This window comes from Lycorma delicatula, chromosome 3 (genome assembly GCF_047948215.1).
Source record: "Lycorma delicatula isolate Av1 chromosome 3, ASM4794821v1, whole genome shotgun sequence".
Classification (NCBI taxonomy): domain Eukaryota; kingdom Metazoa; phylum Arthropoda; class Insecta; order Hemiptera; family Fulgoridae; genus Lycorma; species Lycorma delicatula.
The window spans coordinates 140,017,120-140,018,264 of NC_134457.1; the positions used below are offsets into that span (position 1 = coordinate 140,017,120).

General features: G+C 45.7%; 1 protein-coding gene across 1 annotated transcript; it reads right to left on the reverse strand.

Moving 5' to 3' along the window:
* Window positions 1-317: 317 nt before the first annotated feature.
* LOC142321219 (uncharacterized) lies at window positions 318-1,145 on the reverse strand. Its single transcript, XM_075359215.1, has one exon. The coding sequence runs from the start codon at window positions 1,143-1,145 to the stop codon at window positions 318-320; it is 828 nt and encodes a 275-aa protein (XP_075215330.1).

Below are 1,145 nucleotides of genomic sequence, written 5' to 3' on the forward strand. Positions count from 1 at the left end.
GGAAAACTTCTTCTCTAAACCATAGCTAGCGATCTCTAATAACTCCCAGGGAGTCTTCCTGATCAAACCCTTTATTACCGCTGCGGGGATCCTATCCGGCCCGGGGCTTTTCTTTAATGCCAGACTTTTGGCTGCCAGTTGTAATTCGTCGACGGTAAACCTCCTGCCCTCACAGGGTGTGGGTCCACTGTCTTCAGGCATCGTTCTGGGGAACAAATTCGCCACCTGTATTCCTGCGTTTGCCCTGTCCAGCACAGACAATCGTCTTCCGAATCTCTTCGTCACTATGCGATAAGCTTGACCCCGTGGGTCAGTGTCTAGCTCTTTACAGAGATTGCTCCAACATTCTCTTTTCTTCTTTTTAATGGTTTTTTCAGGGCCCTTCTGGTTTCAGTATACATTCTTGCTGCATGCTGATATTCCTCTCTACCATTTCTAAGTAATCTCTGTTTCCTTCTCCTTAAGGACTGGAGTTCTTGTCTCAATTTACCAATCTCGGTTGTCCACCAATATACATTTCGTCTCCTTGCAGTATTATTTGCCATCCTGTCTATCTCATGCATAACTAAATTCGATAAAGCTTCAGGGGTCTGTTGCTGCCTGTCCCTTAACCTATCAGCTGTCCTATTAACTATTACTTCTATTTGATCGGCTGTGAAATTCAGTGGACGGGGATATTCCACTCGCTCGAGATTTGCGTCTATCAGGTCTAGTCTCGTTGCACGATGATCACTGGCAATCTCATCAAGGAGGACCATCCAATTGTATTGTTTTCCTCTCCATCTGTTATCCAGGATGGTCAGATCTAAGACCGACTGGTGGCCTCTGGCGACGTAGGTAGGGGTGCCATCGTTAACACAGCAACACCCAGTTATTTCCAGCAGATCTGCCAGAATTTGTCCTCTCCTAATCGTGTAGCTACTACCAGCATTCACCATTTTACTATTGAAGTCTCCCAGCATGACCAATCTCTTCGGCGAATTAATTATTATGCCCTGCAAGATGTCAATAAAGCGAGTGAATTCAGTTAAGTCTATATTTGGTGACACATACACCCCCACTATCATGACAGACTTGTTCTCCAGAGCAACAACACCCCTATCCCTGAACCTGAGCCTCCAGTGAATACTGCTACTAGCAACCAT

What these genes read in the sequence shown, in the direction of transcription:
- LOC142321219 (XM_075359215.1), bottom strand. Translation starts at nt 1,145, where the DNA reads ATGGTTGCTAGTAGCAGTATTCACTGGAGGCTCAGGTTCAGGGATAGG.